The following is an 18,252-nucleotide window of genomic DNA, read 5'->3' as shown; positions in this document are numbered from 1 at the left end:
AGAAAGGGCAGAGGTTATGGGGGAGGAAGGAGGGCATTAGCAGCAAGGACAAGGAGGTGGCCCTCAGCAGGACCCCTCCCCCCGACCCCGCCACCACCACCTTTCCCAATGTACGATGTGCCTTTGAACAATGGACCCCACCATCTCCCTAGGAGCCCGCAAGCAACCCTGCATGGCTTTGCTTGTTGTCCTCTTGTGCTTGGTGAGTCCTCTGCCCACTGCTGTGTTAATACCAGTGGCAGCAGGATGAGGTAATTAATTTCCCACTGAAGGGCCTCAATTGGGAGTGAGGCAGAAAGGCTGTTCACTGGCTTTCCCACCACTTACTTAATCCTAGTGGAGACAGAAAGGTGATGGAGTCTCTACCCACCACCCTCCTGTCTGATTAAATCACCTCACCACCAAAACCATCACAGAAGAGCACAAGATTCCATTCTATGAAATTGGTTTTACCAGAGCCAGGTTAAGGAACAGGTGATCATTCATTCTTAGTAAGAGGATTAGTCATTGAAGCTTGTCCAGGAGGTTCCGTGGTGGGTGAAAGCAGGAGCAGGATCTATCAACTATTACAGCATTGCTGTGGGCCTGAGAGTTTCCTCAAGTACACAGGACTACCCCGATCACAATTTCCCTCTGACCAACTCCATCCACTCACTGTGATCAAGAACTGCCATACCCCTGCTATCACTGACATCCCCATCAGTGACCCTCAGTCTCACCCGTGATCTCCAGCTCTCACCCATCCAAATCTCCATGCCCCCTCTGATCTCACCCTGCCCCCTTCCCCCTAAATCCTTAACCCTCCCAATCACACATTAGCTGCCAGTGTGACCTCTGCCCCTAATAGACACTGGACTAATCTGTTCATGGGCTGTGCTGTCTAATTTCCAGCCAAACAGGCAATTCAGCATGCTAATCAAGCTGGCCACAATGCTGGGAACCTTTGTGAAAAAGGATATGCAACCTGTGGAGCTAAAACTCCATGGTGTTCATCCAAACAATAAGTCTTCTCTCCTGACTGTGCTCTGAAACCCCATCTGAATAAATATTGATTTCCTTACTGATGGATAGTTCCACTGGTGCCAGGCAGCGTGCATTTACTTATATCCCTGTGTGAACCATGACATAATGACCAATAAAAGGAGAATCTCAAAATATTAATTATAAAATAGAACTGAATAGGCGCTTTTGTATTGAAGTCCTTTTGGACAGAAGTTGGTCATCCACCTCTTGGGGAATTTGATGCTGAATGGCGTCCCATAACTACTATTGCACTAACGCAGTGTCGATAAAGGATCAAACTTGTGTCTTACTCATTTTTAGTGGCCTTTTTGGACAGTAATTTGGAATGCATTACCTGAAAAAATCGTGGAGGCAGATCAGCTGTAACTTGCAAAATGTAATTGGATCTAGACTCAAAAATGTCAAGTGGGAAACAGCAGAAGAGTGTCACTAATTACAAAGCTCTCTCAAAGAACCAGGACAGACACAGTGGGCTGAATGGCCACACTCTATAAGTTTGCGAGAACTTATATACATGTTGACATTTCCATTTCTTTTGAACAATAGCCTTTTTCCCAGAACATGCTGTTTTGCCAAACAATGACTTATCCAGATACTTGAGTGTTGTGCCTCACTAATGTCACCTTCACTGATGTAACCAGAAATTATATATGAATAGGAATAGTCCCAAGACAGGCTTTTGGGGAGGTGGCTATGCTGTTCACAACAGTGGCCATTGAAAAATAAGCTCTGTCCCTTATTTTGTAACCTATTATTAATATTCCCTTAGAATTTATCAGCATTCAAGCAGGAAAAGAACCATTACCCAAGATTACTTCAGTGGGCTCATTAGGTTCCAAAATATTATTTATTTTAATGTATCTGGTAATAGCAAATGGAAAGTTTTTTTAAGATTTTCTTTTCCTTGCAAACTAAAAATATTATGTTAAATGAGCAGATGATAGTTCACAAGACAAATGACTCTAGTAGCAGAACCATTGTTGTCAACGACTTGATTGAAGTTTCACAGGGACGATGTAGGGTTGACATTTCTAATGTTCCTTTGTGCTGTTTTACTAAATCAAGCCATTGAGGTGTTTGGCATTAATAAATTTTTAGAAGACTCATTTAGGTAGCGCTGCTATCAGGTATTCAGGTACCATTACAGCAATTTTATTGGAGCATAAGCGAGTCAATGAGTGAAATTGAATCAATTTATCAAGTTCGTGAGAAAGCGCACTATAATTAGTCAGGGACATCGGGAGAGTCTCACAGAATAGAAATGAGACTGACTCATTAGTTAGGTTGTTGCTTGACTTTGAACATAGAACACTGACTGAAGAAACAAGATATTTCAACTCAGTGTTTATAAAAACTGATATAACAGGAAAGCATGCTTAAGTAGGCATGTAAACACACCAGTATTTTTTCAGAAATATTAATAATTTAATGAAAAAGCAGCACTAACATAAAGCATATATAATGCACTTGTTTTACCATTTTCATTGTGTAATCATCTTTAATTTAACTTGAACATTTAAATAGCTGGAAGTGGAATATGGAATGACACTCATAAGTCTTTGAAATTGTTGTGCCACAGTGTTATATTCAACTTACTGTTCTGTCTTCAACATATAGCAGAATGGAGTGATGGAACTTGGGTGTTCACTTGTAATTCCCCACATGTTTGAGCATATGATTTTGAATGTGTCACTCTGAACAGCAACTGACATGTTGTCAGTTACTTTCCCCATAAAAAGGGGAATCAATCATACCATTAGAACTATCAGCATTTTGCTGTTGTGCTGTACATCTCGGATAGCACTTTTAAGGACATAATATGAGAGCATAAAAACATAAAGCTAGGAGCAGGCGTAGGCCATCTGGCGCCTCCAGCCTGTTCCGCCATTCAATAAGATCATGGCTGATCTTTTGGTGGACTCAGCTTCACTTACCTGCCCACTTACCATAGCCATTAATTCCCATATTGTTCAAAAATCTATCTTTCCTTGCCTTAAAAACATTCAATAAGGTAGCCTCAACTGCTTCACTGAGCAGGAAGTCCACAGATTCACAACCCTTTGGATGAAGAAGTTTCTCCTCAACTCAGTCATAAGAACCTCATCTCAGTCGTAAGAGAATTCTCTTAACTTTTTCTTAATGAAGAGAAATAATGGAAAAAGACCCACTGGTGTTACATCTTAGTTATGGTGGCATCTCGCAGTTGGGCACTTCATAGATGGAATCATGCGGAGCAGTGGTTCTGCTAAAGGGGAGGTCAGCTGCAAGTGGCCTCTGCCTCTATAATAAGTACTGATGGCTTAAAGTAAGGACAGGGTTAATTGAAGAACTTAAAATAGAATTTTTGAATTAGTTTAGAAATTTCCAATTTAAGGCTATGCAAACAATGCAGGTAAATTTGCGTAAGTATTTCTGAGTGAGAAGGTTTTGGGGTCTAGCCAGTTCTCAGCATCTTCCTGACACCTACCCTGCAGCAAACCTGTTTGCTTGAATTATTTGACTCTGGGATCAAGGGATTTGAGAAAATGGGGAGACAGTCCAGTCTTCAGTTAACTCCACTTCTGCTCTCAGGAGAAATATGAGAGCTAATGTTTGTCCAGAAAGGCAGGCTATCTCTGAATGCTGCTGACACTTGAAATTACACATTTTCAGTTCTTAGCAAGGGGCAAGTCAGTATGTGTGTGAACTGCCGCATAAAAGGTGAAAGATTCTCATTGCCATTATTTACCAGAGTATTTACCAGGTACATGGTAAATACTCTTGCAACTCGGCCAACATTGTCTACCTGATACGTTGCAAGAAAGGATGTCCCGAAGCATGGTACATTGGGGAGACCATGCAGACGCTACGACAACGGATGAATGAACATCGCTCGACAGTCACCAGGCAAGACTGTTCCCTTCCTGTTGGCGAACACTTCAGTGGTCACGGGCATTCAGCCTCTGACCTTCGGGTAAACATTCTCCAAGGCGGCCTTCACGACACACAACAGCGCAGAGTCGCTGAACAGAGACTGATAGCCAAGTTCCGCACACATGAGGACGGTCTCAACAGGGATCTTGGGTTCATGTTGCACTATCTGTAACCCCCGTGACTTGCCTAGGTTTGCAAAACCTCACTTACTGTACTGTCTGGAGACAATACACATCTCTTTAAACTGTGATCAGTGCTCCTTCCACTCACATTATCAGCCACTTCAGGTCTTGAACAGCAGGTTAGGTGTAAGGATTCGCATTCTAATCAGTAATCTCTAAACTGTCTGTGCTTTATATGCTCTGTCTGAGGCCAGAACTCTCCATTCACCTGACGAAGGGGCTAACCCCGAAAGCTTGTGAGTATATTATCAAATAAATAGGTTGGACTAAAACCTGGTGTTGTCAGACATTTTACTGTGTTTACGCCAGTCCAACGCCGGCATACCCACATCATTTCACAAGAGAGACAGAACTGAGATAACTGAGTACGTTTGTAGCAAGGTGACGCCAATGCTGATTTACACTCTTCTATTACCTGCACATATTATTCTTACTATTTTCAGTTCCAGAGTTGAGGAGAAACATGTCTAGGGATATATAGCCTGGATTTTCATTCCAGATTCTTCAGTTGCCTCTGTTAAAAAGTGTGCACAAGTGGCCATTGGATGAAGGCAAGTCATTCTGTTGCTTGCTGACAGCATTTGGGATAGAACAGGTCTGCTAAACTGACATTACTGTTCTTTGGGGAAGGGAGAACATGAAAAAATATATGGAACATTTGAATGAAATGAGATGGTACTTTTATATAGCCTATATTTCTGATTGTCACAAATAGTAAAAATGATTCACTCCATCTTTCAATTCTACAGCTTGTGATAGAAATACTAGGCTTTGCTGGAAAATCAATAGAAATGCGGGTTTTAAACCATACCCTTACTTTCATATACTTGACCCTCTAAGCCACTGTATATTACTAATTGTACCAAATTCCCTAGGTATAAGCCCACTAAAAATCAGAACTTCCTGGTGATCAGTTGGAAAATTTAACAGATTTGCTCTGAGGTTGATAGTGGTTACATAAGGCTCTTGCAGCTACAGCTATCAATGATATCTCACCAGAACCAATACAAAAGCATCTCATATCCTTGGTTTCATCCTGGGGAGGTGAGGGGGAGTTGGCGGGGTGGGGTGGCTTATACTGTAGTGTGCAGCCAGAGGAGAAATGACCTCTTATTTAGCTGTGCTTCTATAATATTAATACATTTAGTGACTCTGCAGGGAAACAACAGGAGCTTCCAGCACCAAGGGGTGGTTTGTGTTCTTTTCCGGTCCCTAAACCTTTTATTTCAGCTGCAGACTTAATGAGTACTGAAGCATCATCACATGGCACTACACGCTACTGTTAATTTTTTAATACAGTCTCAGAAATGGTATCTCAAGTGTGAAAAGGCGTGACCTTGAATAGGTCAAAATTCCACATTTAAATTTGAGTTTAAAATGAGTTGTAATTTGAGTTGACATGCACCACTGGTGCATCAGATTTAATCAGAATAATAATTTACAGAGACCAACAAAGTTTACTGTTGTTTATATCCACCTAGAGGGTAGGTCTACTAGAATTTTGAGCTGTTTGATTGCACTTAATAGCTTTACAAAATAGGAAAACAGAACTATAGACCTGATTTCATCATGTCCAGTTCAGTGCATCAGATTGCATGTGGCCATTAACAAATGATTCTTAGGACATTAGTTGGGACCAGCCATAAATGAGTAGGTAAATAGGAAGCCTCAAAACAACTTTTTCCATGTAAAATCAGAATTTCAAAAAATTGTTCATTTTTATTACATGCAGTTAGCATTTGAAAATCAGGCAGGAATGGCAATCCACTTCATGGATCATCACTGAGGCACTGAAAACAGTATTTACCCTCAATGTGGTCGTAATTATCAAATTTACTTTATGTTCAACTACTTACAAGTGATTCAGCCTCTGTAGTGAAATACCATAAGATGTTCTCCTGGGCTAAACAAACTTTAGCCCAGTTTGTTTAGTCATCGGCCGGAATTCTCTGACCATTCATGCCGGCAGGATTCTCTGGTCCCGCCGGCCGCGCACCCCTGCCCGTGAGTTTCCTGTCACCATGGGGTGATGCCAGTGGGAATTCCCATTGACAGCAGAGGGACCAGAGAATTCGGCTGTTGGCAAACAATATGCCACCTCCCACCAATGAGAAACACACAGCTGGGAGGCCGGAAAATCTCACCCATAATACTCCTGATGTCAGATTGAAAATGAGGGTGCTGTTTGTCAATATATAATCATCATGGTGTAATTTTCTTCCTTTTCATTTTTTTATGTTCTTCAATGGGATGTGGGAGTTGCTGGCTCAGCCAGAATTCATTAGCACCTTTAATTGCCCCTGAAAAGGTGATGGCGAACTGCCTTATTGAACCGCTGCAGTCCATGTGATGTAGTACATCTTTAGTGAAAGAGTTCCAGGATTTTGATCCAGCAACAGTGATTAAACGGTGATATATTTCCAAGTCAGGATGGTGAATAGCTTGGAGGGGAACTTCCAGGTGATGATGTCTCCATGTATCTGAAGCCCTCATCCTTCTAGATGATAGTAGTTGTGCATTTGAAAGGTGCTGTCCGTGTATTTTGTAGATAATAATCACTACAACCCCTCTACATCAGTGGTGGTGGGAGTGAACGTGGATAGATTGCCAATCAAGTGGGCTGCTTTGTCCTGCATGGAGTCGAATTTTTTGAGTTTTATTGAAGTTGCACTCATTCAAATAAGTGGAGAATATTCCATCACAAGTGACTTGTATTTTGTAGATTGTGGACAGGATTTAGGGGTCTGGAGGTGAGTTACTCATCACAGGATCCCTCACTCTGACCTGTCTTGTAGCCAAAGTATTTATATCGCCAGTCCAGTTTAGTTTCTAGTCAATGGTAACCCACCGGATGCTGCTGTTGAGGGATTCTCTTTGGAGATGGTCATTGCCTGGCACTTGTGTAGTGAGAATGTACTTTGCTAAACATGGGCCTTGAGCAGGAAAGTAAAATATGCATCAGCAAATCAACAGCTTGTTTTACATCCTGATCACACTTTTTCACCACTAAACAGTGAAAGGGAGTATTAGGTGGGCTGTTGATTTAGGAATGCCTGATTTGCACTCCCATCAAAGGAAAATTTCATCTCATTAATGTTCTGCAGTGACTGATGCTAGTGGTGCAATTGATAGTTGATGACATTTGAAGATGCATGAACTGAACTTTATCACTTGTGTGGAGTCATTGAATATCTTGTGGTGTTGCAACCAGGTTCTTGGGACTAGACTCCTGCTGTGGATCTCCATAGCTGTCTTTTCACTATGTGTCTACAGCCCTGCAGATACAGAATGGTTCTCCTCTTTTTCACTCCCTCCAACAGGAAAACCAGAGTGTCTCTCATGTTCAACCATTCTTCTCTCTTCCCTTGGCCAGATTCAACTCTCAAAGTACTCCAAGCCAAACACTTGACATGCGGAAATCATTCTAATAAGCAGACAGCACAAAGATGCCAGTTTTTGGAGGCTGTCCAGTTTTAATCTTCTCACACACAGTTAGCCTTCTAATTTTTTCTGTTGGTGTGTTTGTTTTTAAATGTCTGACTCTAGTGTTTCAAAACAGAGTCCACCCTCTCAGAAGAACAGAGCCCACCAGCACAACTTGACAACAGCTCTGTTGAGTTCCAATGAATGAGATAGTTGCAGAAAAAGTGAGTGCTAGCAGTCACAGGGATGACAAATTATCTTTCCTTGTCTCCAGAATACTGGTTTCAGCTACGTTGTTTGAAAGCTAGTACATACCTATCTTTCTTCATGTTGTAAATTTACATCCATGAAAACAATAATTAACTTAAACCGACATTTTTAAATAATTCATTGGTTAGATCTCTTACGTTTAAAAATGATTTTAAAAATCCAGAAGCATCATCTAGGTCAACTGAAAAATTTCAAAGTGAGATTGATAAAAGCTAGGGTTATAAGGGCTACAGAACTATGGCAGAGAAAGGTGGTTAAGATACAGACAAACCACAATCCGGTTGATTGACAAAGCATGCTCAATGGGTCCAATTGCTTAGTCTGTTCCTATCTCCCTTTCACAACAGGACAAGAAAAAGAAATAAGAACTATGCCCACCCCATTAACAGGCGATTGTTCCACCTGCTTTGAGTAAGATGTCGTTGATGGTTAGCTCACATGAGATTCTGACCACATGATGCCTGAACGTATGCTGACAAATGATGGCAGCGGAGGGTGTGAATAAGTGGAAAACCCATTGACAGCAGCAGGAGTGGAAGATCCCTTTGCTGGCCAATGAGTGGTGGGGGGGCACTTCATTGCCACAGTATACAACCTGAGGTGAGGTAAATCCCACCATATGGGTGAGGAAACTGGGGAAGAGAGGAAAAAGTGAAAGGAGAATTTGAAAGTGTATCTCACAGAAAGGAAATCAGAGATGCCAGGAACTTTGATTCCAACAGTATCTAATGGTAACTTACTGAAATTGCACTGATAACAAATATTAAAGCGGCAACACTCAGATTTCCCTCATAACCAATACGAAGTCAGTAACACAGTAATTATATGCAAGTGGTGGTAATAGGTGTAATTCCCTGATAGGTAATAGTCACTTGCCTAAAGAGAGATTCTCTACTCATTCCTCCATGCCACGTGATCTTGTGCTTTTCTTTTTAGTTAATCATAGGAACCTCCCATTTTCAATTTGAAGTCCTAACATCATTCTTTTTCTTCCTCCAATCTACCTTCAATCACCTCTTTTGGCAATGTCTTGTGTATTAGAATAGGAATAATCCAACCCATTAGCCTTATTTTGATGATATTCACAAACAATCTTGCCTCCTCCACCATCCTGAGAACATCTTCAATGCTCTTATGTTCCCTCCAACTGAGCTGCTCCATTCCTTCTCCAGAACTACATCTTAGCTTGCTTTTCTTAAAGTACAAGTTTCAACCTGGTGCAATAAAACACACGCCAAAATTCTACCACCTCGCGAATCAGAGCAGACGAGGGAGGGACAACAGAGTTTTCAGGCAGGAATTTCCAGTCTTGCTGAAATGAGGTGGTAAAATCCTGCCCACAAAGTTATGATCATTCTTTTCTTAGATCTCTACTCACTCGAATGCTGAACAATTCATTATTTTTTGAGAACTAGTGCTGGAAGTCACTGACATTCACCATGAAATTGGAATCACAATTCCTGCATTGCACAAGGTGTGGTCAAAGTCCCTATTGACCAATTTCAATCACTTCTTATCTCCTTAGACTCTGGTTCCATATGGAGGTGGTAACTCTAAACTGAGAATCAGTCAGAGCTCTTCCATTCTTGGACTTTACATGTCAAATTTGAGTGATGGAGACAAACCTGAACCAAACTGAGAGATCCCACAAAGGGAAGTGGCTCAGTGTTGGGATAGGATACATGGTCCTAAACTCAGTTCATCACAAAAACCATTCTCTCAGTCTGGCCTCTGTAAAGGAAAGCTTTGCAGACCGAAAGAATATGTTCACACATTATGCCTGTTCCAGCTAAGCAAAATAAGTGACAGCCATTAGCTGACTAATTCCACAGAGCATGCCTTAACCAATCAGGGTCAAAGTGTCTGATTTAAATTTCAAACAATGCTTGGCAATTAACTGTCAGTCACCTGGTACATTATCCACAGCAACACTTCTACCTATCTATTTACCAACTAAGCAATACTTTCCCCTCATATGGTATAAATTTGTTACAATCCCCTCATATAGGTATTCTTGCAAGGTGCTCTGATGAGGACAAGACAAAAAATTTCAACATGTATCTTTTTCAGCAAAATTCAAGGAAAGCTTTAATTGATTTATATAAATTACAGCACAGGAGGTGATCATTCAGTCCTTGGTGTTGACATTCTATCCTGTAAACCCAATCCATGTATGCCTTCCGTTTTGAAATAATTTTTTGTTCTTGACCTCAATAGCCCCAGCTGGTGAAATATTACAATGTCTAAACTTTCCTTCTCCTTTCCCTTTTGATTAATCCAGTAAGAATCCTTGTTTTCTAATTCCTGGTTCCTCATTCAACCTTCATGGATATAAAAACTTAATTCCCACAGTAAGGCCTGGCTTCTGGATTTCACTCATAGTTAATTGTATAAGACTGCTCAATTCTCAGTACTGCTCCAACTCAACACCATGCTGTTGCTGCTCCCAACTCCATCTTAAAGAGACAAGAGTAATAGATTGATACAAATCATGTAAGCATGTCCTTCCTTTAGTAACCATATTGAAGGGGCCTTATTGCAGCAGAAAGTACACAACAGATTTCTTCTCATTTGTTTAAAATGTGTGAGGAAAATGAAGTAAAATTGCCTCAAAGTGTTATTTGTACTTGATGCAATTACAATTAAACTGCCCAACTGCTCTCTCCCTGCTTAAACAGTAGCACAAACTTGTCATTAAGAGCATAGACTGCCTAAAAGAAATATGATTAACTTTTCTCTTTCTCTGCTTAAGTAGTAAACACCGACTGTTTTGTGACATCTGTAAAAAGTAGTTAATAGTAAATACAAGACTGAGAGTCAGCAAGTGTTAAATCTGTCGATGATTAGATTAACTATATAAAGCCGTCAGAAATTCCTTCTGCTTATTACATGTGAAAATGAAAGAAGTTCTGAGAAGGCAAAGAAGCAACCTGAGGTGTGTTTGCTTTAAAGTCTGCTAATTTAAGTGGATGCTTTATAATATGATAGGATTCTTCCATCTGACACCTATGAGTGTGGCCTTTAATTGAAATGATCTGACGTGGATCCTCCTTGTGCTGTTTGGTTTTGAATCTACTTGACATCTGCTTTATACCTACCTGATAGAACAAGCCTCACAGTTCCAGAATATTGTCACGTTAATCCATTCCTCTGTATATGACATTGTAGTTGTAGCATCTGAAAATATGCATAATTGTAAAATGACATTGTAAATCGAACACAACATAAAAATTATTTTTTTCCTTCTTTTGGATCCAGGCTTTCCGAGCAGAAATCGCTCCTTTGAAAGAGAATGTGACTCACATGAATGACCTTGCCCGCCAGTTCAAACCACCAGACATCCAGCTATCTCCGTACAATCTAAACCAACTAGAGGACTTGAATACACGGTGGAAGCTCTTGCAGGTGAGTCTATCTATTGCTGGAATACCTGATCATAGCTCCTCACAATAATGCTGTGTTTTCTCAAGGCCTACAGTTCCCTGACTATTTATCAGTCTAAACACAAGCTGTCTGGTCGAGATGTCAGTCTTCTAGAAATCAAGCTAAACAAATGCCAATGTAAATGCATTATTGAGGAAGGCTTGCCAAATCCATTTCTTGTTCTTGTGCATTGATAGGCTGAAATTTAAACAAATATCCTTATAATTGTTGATCAATAAGTGCTGACGTGAGGAGGTTCAAAATGAAGTGTGTTGCTATCATGCATTACAGGATAATGTTTGCTGGAGAGGTTGGTATTGGTTTTTCTAACAAAGTTGGCCATTTACGAATGCATGGCACAATTTTTTTTCCTTAACATTGGTATTTACATTAATCTACACTTTGCCTGAGCTGAAAGGCTTGAGTCCTTGCTGGGTGTACTGTTCCAAATGTTACCTAAATTGCCCTTAATCATGTGTAAACTTTGAAAGTAAAGGATGGCAGACTTGGGGAGTATGACAGTCAAGCTTGATTTTGTTCCCATCTCGTTCCTGCCCATGTTCACACTCACAGCAAAGCCTGATTCAAAACACTCAGATGAAAGATAGGACTTTTGGCTGAAATATTTCTTTATCTCAGGAGCTCTAAAGTCACGGTAATGCCTGACAAGATCTGTTAATTTGGCACAGAATATAGATCAAAACTGGGATCTTCCTGATCTGCATAGGTTGCTACTCATTTGTCTAATCAGCTGAACCAACCTTTGGTACCAAGTGGTTAACTTCCAACCTTAGGGACAATTAAAGCTGCAGTACCAGCCTGTATCTTCTCCTAGATAGTCCCTTGGGATCAAGAATGACTTGCTTTCAATGTGGTTTGATGGGTTCTAAGATGACTGATAAGTCCAATGTACACACTGCAGACTCTACCACATGCAGGTTTGGGTGGATGAGTTGGTTTGGAGGTTTGTGTTCTCACTTCAGCACCTTGACTTTGCCTCTATGCATTCCCACTAAAGTTTCTGGTGCCTGCCCAAATAAGCCTTCCCCAATTTGATTGGTCACAAGCTCGGATCTGCCATGAATTGGTGAAGCTATTTGACTTCTTCTGGAAAGCAAAAAAGGACATCCTGAAGTATTTCTGCTGTCCTCCAGGAAGTCTCTTGCTACAACTGAATTCAGAGTAGGGCATTTGCTTTGCAAATCTGGTGTCAGACATTCTGGTCCTGCCCAGTGAAGTGATCAGTGCCTCCATTGGCTTGTATGATGTCTGGCTGAAACACTTCAATTTGTTATAAAATATGCCACCTTTTGTCTCCACCATTGGCTAAATCCAAACCACCTTTTCCCCTTTTCTACCACTTTGGATGGCACTTTGCTTTGTGTCCCACATGCAAGCATCTTGGAACTGCTGTCGACCGCAATATATGAATATGAATGTAACATGTCTGATCACCTTTTATAAATAAGCTATTAACACATGGGGAAGCTTTTGTTAGGTGACAATGGGTGATTAATGGAGCAAGCTTCAGGACATAAAAATGCAAGGTCACCTTAAATCACTGAAACCCTGTACAGCTTGTCGAAGGGCTGCCACAATCACAAATGTTGGCTTACAGAATAGGAAATCTATCAACCAAAATTCCTAATTATAGCAGTCTATATGCAAGGGAATTGAGGTGACTTCATACCTTTGTGTTCTGAAGTCTATCCTATTAATAAGTAAAGGCACTTGAGAGCATATAAGTAGTAACACTATAAACTTCTATTTGCATAAAACTTTGTACGCTCAAAAACATAAAAGGAGGGAATGTGATGAGTCCATGGAAAAATGGCAGATGCGTACTTCTCCAGTCACAGAAAAAACTTGACCTCCAAAATTTAGAAGGCATTTGATATAACCAAATGAGAAGGGGTGAACTGACTGTCCTCTATTCAATCCCATGCTTAGTCATAACAAAGGCTAAAATTTATTTTTCCATGAGAATACTCCTTTTCCAAATTAGTACATATTTCACTATTTAAGCTGTGAACAATAAGGAGACAATAAGGCAAGGTTTTCTTGAGTCAAAGAGCAAATTCATTCACCACAAAATAAGAATAATGCAATGTCAAAGTCACTGGCTTTCTCGCTTGCTCTCTCACTCACAAATCACTCGCGCACACACATACGCAACTACAGAGAGGGCAAACTAAACTTAGAGCCCAATGCAATTGGAAGAAAGAAGATCTGAAGTTTCCAAAAGTAAGCATTAGGCAAAATCTCCTCATCCCAGCTTAAACAAGTGAAAAGCTTAGGCTGGAACCCTCCACGTACCAGACAAGGTTTCCAATGTTTTTCATGGCATCAAGCCCTTGATTGCTGAATAGATACTAAAAAAATTGCAAAGATGTTTTCACGGGTCTTGGATGTGAATATCATCTTGAAGTAGATGATTGTGTGAGACCAACTTAGCATTTTCTGAGGGGAGTTCCAGTTGCTCTCAAATCCAGTCTGAAAAACAAGATAGAGGAGCTTGAAAAGATGGGAGTAATCAGGAATGTGCAACTTCTATAGATTGAATTAGCAGCATGGTAGCAGTGAAAAACCTGGAGAGCTCACATCATGCTTAGATCCAAAAAAATTGAATACAGCTTTGAAGAAGTCTCACTACCACATGCCAACTATTGAAGAAATTTTGTCACTACTTGCCAAGACAAAGACCCTTCAAGGTGCAAAGGATGGGTTTTGGCAAGTGAAGTTGAATGAAACAGTAGTTTTCTGACTATGTTTTGAGCACTATTTGGGAGGTACAGATGGTTGTGCATGCTGTTTGGCATTTCTGCTGCTCTGGAAGAGTATTAATGCTGACAGCAAGAGATGGTCAATGGGCTTCCTGGAGTGGACATGATTGTGGGTGGTCTACTAATCTCTGGGAGTATGACTTAAGAATCTTTTTCAAATCTTTTCTTTCTGCTCCAAAGTGTCAGCACAGGATGTTACTTAATTTGCAGAGATAACATGTGGATGTGAAGTACAAGCAGGGGAAGCAGATGTACACCTGTCAAGAGCTGCATCCACTTTGTAGAAACTTGATGACGCTAGTACAGAGTGTGAACTCTACCAGATTTAGCAAGAAGCAACAGTACAACATATACTAGAAGTCCTCAGCCCGGCAGTGACATTCAGTCTGGCAAACAATCATCTTGCTCAGATCAAGCAGATTATACGACAAGATGCATCTCATCATGTGCTGCAGAAAATAATAATGAAAGAATGGTCTGAAACCAGCAGGGACACATCTATTGTTATGAGAGAGTATTGGGTATAAGTGGGATTAAGTGATTGCTCAAGATGGCATCTTGTACAAAGAAACTAGAGCCATTGTCTCTCAAGAGATAAGAAAAATTATGTTGAATTGCATCTGTACAAGCCATCAAGGAATCGATTCGAGTCTGAAAAATACAAGAGAAATGCTATCCTGGCCAAACATGAACAATGGGGTCAAGATCCACATCAGTTAATGCAGTGCCTGAAATGAACATTCAGCTAAGCAAGCTAAAGAACCGCTAATGATGCATGACATCCCAGACCATGGATGAAGCTTGGAGTAGATTTTTCCACTCTCTTTGGAAGTGACTATCTCATCACCATTGACTACTATTCAGGCGACTAGGAATCAGACGAGCTGACATCAATGATTATCAGTAAGATTGTAGAATGCTTGAAAAAGCACATTTCAGTTGAAATGGCATTCCTGACATTGTGGTGATGGATCATAGCCCTCAATACTTGAGTGAAGAATTCAAACACTTCATATCTGATTGGGAAATTTTACACATCATCTCCACACTATCCCCAGTCAAATGGAAAGTCTGAGGTGGCAGTGACAATTGCCAAAGGGATTATTAAAATATTAACTTAACCCAGCTTTAATGTTTACAAGGCAATCCTAGAGTGGAAAAACACATCAACTGAGGGCATGGAAAGTAGTCCAGTTCAGTGATTAATGTTATGAAGACTACTCTTTCAATGGTTAAAACACTACTGAAGCCACAATTAGTAACTGGAATGAGTGATGAAGTCAAAGTGAAACAACAGAAAGCAACATTTCATTTTGATGAAGCTACCAAATTATTGCCAGAGCTGAAAATTGGAAAGTTGGTCAGAATGCAAACATTCAACATGCTCAAAAAAAACTCAGCTCACTTGGTAACTTGGGACCTGTGTGGAGAAATTGTAACCTCGACCATACGCACTGAAAATGAGCGAAGAGATGTATTGTAACCACAGATACATACATGCAACTGGAGAAACTGCTCCTTCACAGAAGATTTGATGAAAATAAGAGTTCACCAACCGTACAAAGAATTGAATGACCATCACTCCCAGAGGTCAACTATTCTCCAACAAATATAATGGATCCACAGCAACACTCACCATGGCAGCAAAATTCCCCGAGTGGACAACATCATCTCAGGAACGAGTGGGCACGAGACAAATGACCAATAACAACATGCACATGTAACAGGAAAAGACCTGAATGTATGTGTGCAACATATGTGTAGAGATAGACAGAAGTGTGTCGGACTTGAATAACTAGTTTCCTGTACATGGGTAATGAATGTTATTGTAGTCTATACATGTGCCTGACTTGCAAATGATAATGTATGCGGGATGCTTTTTCTTATGAAATAGGTAATATTTCGAGAAGTGCCTTTGTGCAGTTTGGCAATAGGCTTGCCGTAGTTATCATCCTTGGTGCAGAAAGGCTTGAGAGGAGAAGCCATTTCATCTACTCCTTGGAACACTCAGACCTGCATTGGCTTCTTATCAAGCAATGTCTTTATGTTAAAATTCTCCTCCTAGTTTTCAAATCCCTCTGTGGTGCTGTCCCTCCCAATTGCTGTAAACTCCTCTAGATCTACAACCCTTCAAGATATCTGCACTTGTCTAATTCTGGCCTCTTGAACTTTCCCAATTATAACTGCTCACCCATTGATGGTCATGAATTTAGATGTTGAGGCCCCAAGGTCTGGGATTCCCTCCCTACGAACTGCCACATTTTCCTCCTTTAAACGCTCCTTATAAACTTCGTCTTTTGACCAAGCCTTTGGTCATCAGATTTCCTTCTGTAATTCAGTATCATACTTTGTTTCATTATGTTCTTATGAATCACCGCTTCACACAAACGTACAAATTACGAATTAAGAGCTGAGGTAAGCTCTCCCAAGCCTGCTCAGCCATTTAATAAGTTCAAATCTGATGTGTTTTTGTTGTGAATTCCACATTCCCATCTATCCTCTAACTTTTGATTCCCTTGCCTAAAGAGAAACCATCTACATCCACCTTAAAAATATTCAATGGCTCCACTTCCACTGCCTACTGATGCAGAGTGTTCAAAAGTCACCATGTACTTCCACCTCAGTAATATCATCTGTCTCTGCACATATCTCTGATTATCTGTTGCTGAACTCTCATTCATGGTTTTGTTAGCTCCAATTGTTGGTATTCCAATCCAATCATATCCTGGCCATCCTCTCACCTTGAATCTTTGATAATGTTAAATTCATTTAAAACTCTGCTGTCCAAAGTACCAACCTGTACCAACACCTATTCACACATTATCCATGCGGTCACTGATTTAGCATCTGGTCCAGCAATCCCTCAGATTTACAATTTTCACTCTGGCGTTCACATGCTTTTGTTGCTTCAACCCATCCTATCTCTGCAACTTCTTCCAGCTATATAACCCTTCACAAACTCTATAACCAGAGTTTTACACTCCCCCAGGTGGGTTCTGAGAGTGGAAAATTGCATGGATGGGATTCCTTCCAGAAGTCCTCCCTGTTGCCCAATCAATGCTCAGTTGAGTGTGAAATGACAGTGGGCCTGTTGAGGTCAGTGCAGAGCACTCACCATTCTGAAAATTCAGGCCCATGATCCTCCAGTTGTGGCCTTATGTGCATCTGTAATGCCCTTTGCCACGCATTGACCGTGCCTGCAACTGTCTGGACTCTAAACTTTGGAGTTTCCCCATTAACCTTTCCACTTCTCCACCTTTTTCTTCTCCTTTATGCTACCGTTTTAGCTAACCTTTTGATCACCAGTCCTTGCATTGTTTTGTCTCAGGGTTTAACTGATAATGTTCCGATAAAACACCTTGGAACATTTTACCATGTTTAAGGGACTATAAAAAGTGCCAAGTGTTCTTGTTGGTTTCTATGTTTATCTCTTTGCTAAATAGGCTCACTCAGCAGATGCCTGTTTTTTGACATGGTCCCATAGCAGCATACTTGGCACAAAAGTTGAAACACGTACAAACCCTCCAATCCTTTGCTTTGTATGTACTTTCATTCCTAATTTAGAAAATGGCACATAATACGTCATCAGAGTGAAACAAAGCTAAATGTTTTGATAGTGCAGCAAAGTAGATGGGCTCAAACCTGACGTAGTGTAAAATCTATCAGTACATGGAGTATGGAGTCAATCCAGAACAACAACAATATTTCTGAAAATTCTCCCAATTATTTACTGTTGATCAGAGAGCATAAACGACAGACATCTCTACAGCCAAATCCCCATTACCAGAAAATCTTTGCTCTTAAGATTATCTTATCTCTCTTACATTGTGCATATGACAAATAGAATCCTGATTTTTTTTTGTCCCCCAAGACCATACTCTATCTGTCCGGTGATGTAACTAATTGAAAATCCACTTCATTGATAGTTTGATGGTGGTACAGCAGCAACAAATTAGTATTTAACCTTGTCCTTATATGCGAAGAATGCAAAATTGCAATTTGTGACTGGACATTGCATTTCTCGGACCTATATAGTAGAATAAATTGTGTCTTTGGGGCTTGTCCAAAAACGTGGCTTGCCAAATTCTGAAGCAAAGAATGCAGTTAGATAGGATAATAAAACTAAGATCTTTATCAAAGAAGTAGAGCACTAAAAAGAAAAACAGGAATTGCTTTAAATATGGTACCCTCGCTGTAAAGGTGTTGCCACATATTTCCTAATGAAAATGGCTTGA

General features: G+C 40.4%; 1 protein-coding gene across 9 annotated transcripts in view; it reads left to right on the top strand.

The window, feature by feature from the left end:
* The window catches only part of dmd (dystrophin), a 1,714,977-nt gene that overhangs the window by 1,530,655 nt on the left and 166,070 nt on the right, over positions 1 to 18,252 (top strand). For all 9 annotated transcript variants that reach the window (XM_080203928.1, XM_080203931.1, XM_080203930.1 and 6 more), the window contains one exon: positions 11,070 to 11,216. In XM_080203928.1, the coding sequence (XP_080060054.1) occupies positions 11,070 to 11,216 (147 nt within the window). The remainder of the gene's footprint in view (positions 1 to 11,069; positions 11,217 to 18,252) is intronic.

Source organism: Carcharhinus amblyrhynchos, chromosome 15 (genome assembly GCF_965287045.1).
Source record: "Carcharhinus amblyrhynchos chromosome 15, sCarAmb.v2.hapA, whole genome shotgun sequence".
NCBI lineage: Eukaryota > Metazoa > Chordata > Chondrichthyes > Carcharhiniformes > Carcharhinidae > Carcharhinus > Carcharhinus amblyrhynchos.
The sequence above is the reverse complement of the archived record's forward strand: the minus strand, read 5'-3'. Positions and strand labels throughout refer to the sequence as shown.